The sequence below is a fragment of the Limulus polyphemus genome, unplaced genomic scaffold, assembly GCF_000517525.1.
Source record: "Limulus polyphemus unplaced genomic scaffold, Limulus_polyphemus-2.1.2 Scaffold158, whole genome shotgun sequence".
Taxonomy (NCBI): Eukaryota; Metazoa; Arthropoda; class Merostomata; order Xiphosura; family Limulidae; genus Limulus; species Limulus polyphemus.
Genome location: NW_013665768.1, coordinates 145,076 through 147,661, shown reverse-complemented (window position 1 = coordinate 147,661; position 2,586 = coordinate 145,076). Strand labels below are relative to the sequence as shown.

Here is a 2,586-nt window from a genome sequence, read left to right as displayed (position 1 = left end):
TTATAAAGCAATAAAGGTTCCTTTAAATGGACTTGCATGTTAAACATTTAACTGTTCTTAGCGTAGCTGTATCAAAACATAATACCTAAAAATAAACTTTATATAAACAAGACTCACCAATATTTAATTACAAACATAAATTAATAGATTATAGTATTCTGGTTATCTTTTGATACTTCTATGTCAGACTTGGTTCATATTGGCTAACTTTATTTGTATTAATGTTTTCATCTTCAATAAGATTTTTCTATGAGGGTACTCGACTCACAATCTTCCGGTCGCGAGTTCGAATCCCGTCAACGAATATGCTGGAACTTTCAGCCATGGGGGCGTTATAATGTGACAGTCACTTCCACTATTCGTTGGTAAAATAATAGTCCAAGAGTTGGAGGTGGGTGATAATGACTAGCTGCTTTACCTCTAACCTACTACTTCTAAATTTGGGACGGCTAGTCAAGATAACTTTCCAGTAACTAAATTCAATAAACACACAAACTATGGGGGTAGGGGGAAGACACCACTCGGAATACTACTACTTTATTGTCTGTTTGTTAAGGTTAAAATGTCAAAAAATTAATCTTTTTAAACAGTGAACTACTATTTTCAAGAAGATTAATTTTTGACTCTGACAAGATAAAATATACAGAAATAGAAACGCAATGAGAACATTATATTATCAATATGTTGTAGTTCCAATTAATTATATTTTTTGTTCTTTACCCTGATTGTTATTTTTGAAAAATATTATTTCCTTAACATTTTAATATTTATTTTACTTAATTAACATTTTTATTCGGATATTTATTATCATCTTTTTGTGTTTAAAACGACCCCCCCCCACGAAAAAAAGAGAAATTTTCATGTTTTCAAAAGTTGTTTACATTTTGAGATGAAATAAACTTAAGTTGCAGAATATTAAGAAAAAAAAAAGTTGTAGCCATAACCAAACATTGATTACTTGCCACCAAAGACTGAAAAACAATGCGACAGGAACAGTAATAGCTAATTGTAAGTTGGACCAGTCTCTTATAAACCACGCCAATCCTGGCAAGATGATGTAGCCGAGAGCCCAGCCAAACTCGAAGCATATCCCCAGGACATCACGGTAGTCTACACCAACTGATTCCATAACTGTAGAAAGAGTTGGACAAGATAAACATGCTAAATATAGCGTAAAACAGAAAACAGTTACCATTTACAACTAATAAAAATATCAAACCCGATATATTTCTTGAAGTGAAAGTGCCTCAACTGTTTAAAATACTACAATATTTATGTGAAGCCCAATCTAGGATTCAATTCACCACTTGTCATTGAGGTAATATTGCTTTCGGAGAATTCCACCATTCATCAAAAACCCTGCTGAATAATTCAGAAGAACGAATTAGTAGAATCAATGCTACATATTCTTCAAATGCTATATATAAATATGGGTTAACTGTGGCTAGCGAAATACAACTCGAAGCACCGTACATATAACATATATTCAACCACTGCGTTAAGCCTAAACTTGTTGTTTCGATTCTCCCCTGTTAAAATTTTTAAACAATAAATAATACATTTTATATCCTATACATCCATTATGATCAGTCATCTCTTCTATTTTATCCCATCGCATAGCTGAAGAAAGGGTGTACCCCACTGCTGATCCGCCAGTCTCTTGGCTGGAGTGAAATCGCGTATTATATATTATTCTTTCGATTTTCCCTCGTTCAGGGTTACTGATGAGAGGTGGAATTTTCAGAAAACGGTATAACTTGCTGACAAGTGGTGTATCGAATTATATAATGCGTTTCATGATTATCTTTATTTTATTAAACAGCTTATCTGCTGAATAGGTAACTAGCATTAATGCTACCATATTTTTCGAGTCCAATCTGAATACAGATTCATTGTGATGAATAAAATATAGCTAAAAATAACTATAAATATAAGCTCGACAGCTGCTTGAAGAATCTTTAAGTGGCTTGTTAGAATATCCCAATATAACCATAATGATTTATAAAGCTTCTACCGAATATTAACAGAGGATCTTTCCCTTTATCAAAGGTGCCTCAGTTGTAGAGATCGGACGTAAATAAATCTGGGATTTAAGCAATTTTTAGTGAGATATATACAGTACCTAGCATCCAATGGATTATGACTATTACACTTTAAAGTTTCGAGGAAGCCAAAAGTTGACCACATTATGAGTGGCCACATCATCAGCATAAATACCATTGGTGATGATATGCCGAAAAGTAGAAAAGTTCCAGTCACGATCAGGGTGGATTGAAGCTATATATTGTAGATCTGTTGAAAGGAGTAGTAGTTTTCTGCTAGGTAAGAATATCAAAAACAAGGTTTCCAACCTATAACAGACAACGAAGAAAAGTTGTATAATTTGATTTCAGAATTAAAAGAGAGATAATCTGTTAGAGTAGGTGACCGTTGCAGGGAAAGTGATGCAGCCACTTCGAAATCCTGCGTCTCTTTGATAGCTCATAACTCCCTATTGAAATATGTTACCATCATATGAATTGTATTCAAATTCGATGACGAGGAACCCACTTTGAGACTAATAATGGTTCGAGACGGCTTGAATGG

The 2,586-nt window shown here is 33.7% G+C and overlaps 1 protein-coding gene across 2 annotated transcripts in view; it reads right to left on the bottom strand.

The window, feature by feature from the left end:
• LOC106476670 (organic cation transporter protein-like) overlaps positions 1-2,586 on the bottom strand; it is a 110,247-nt gene that overhangs the window by 72,668 nt on the left and 34,993 nt on the right. For both annotated transcript variants that reach the window (XM_022381366.1, XM_022381367.1), the window contains exon 5: positions 963-1,131. In XM_022381366.1, the coding sequence (XP_022237074.1) occupies positions 963-1,131 (169 nt within the window). The remainder of the gene's footprint in view (positions 1-962; positions 1,132-2,586) is intronic.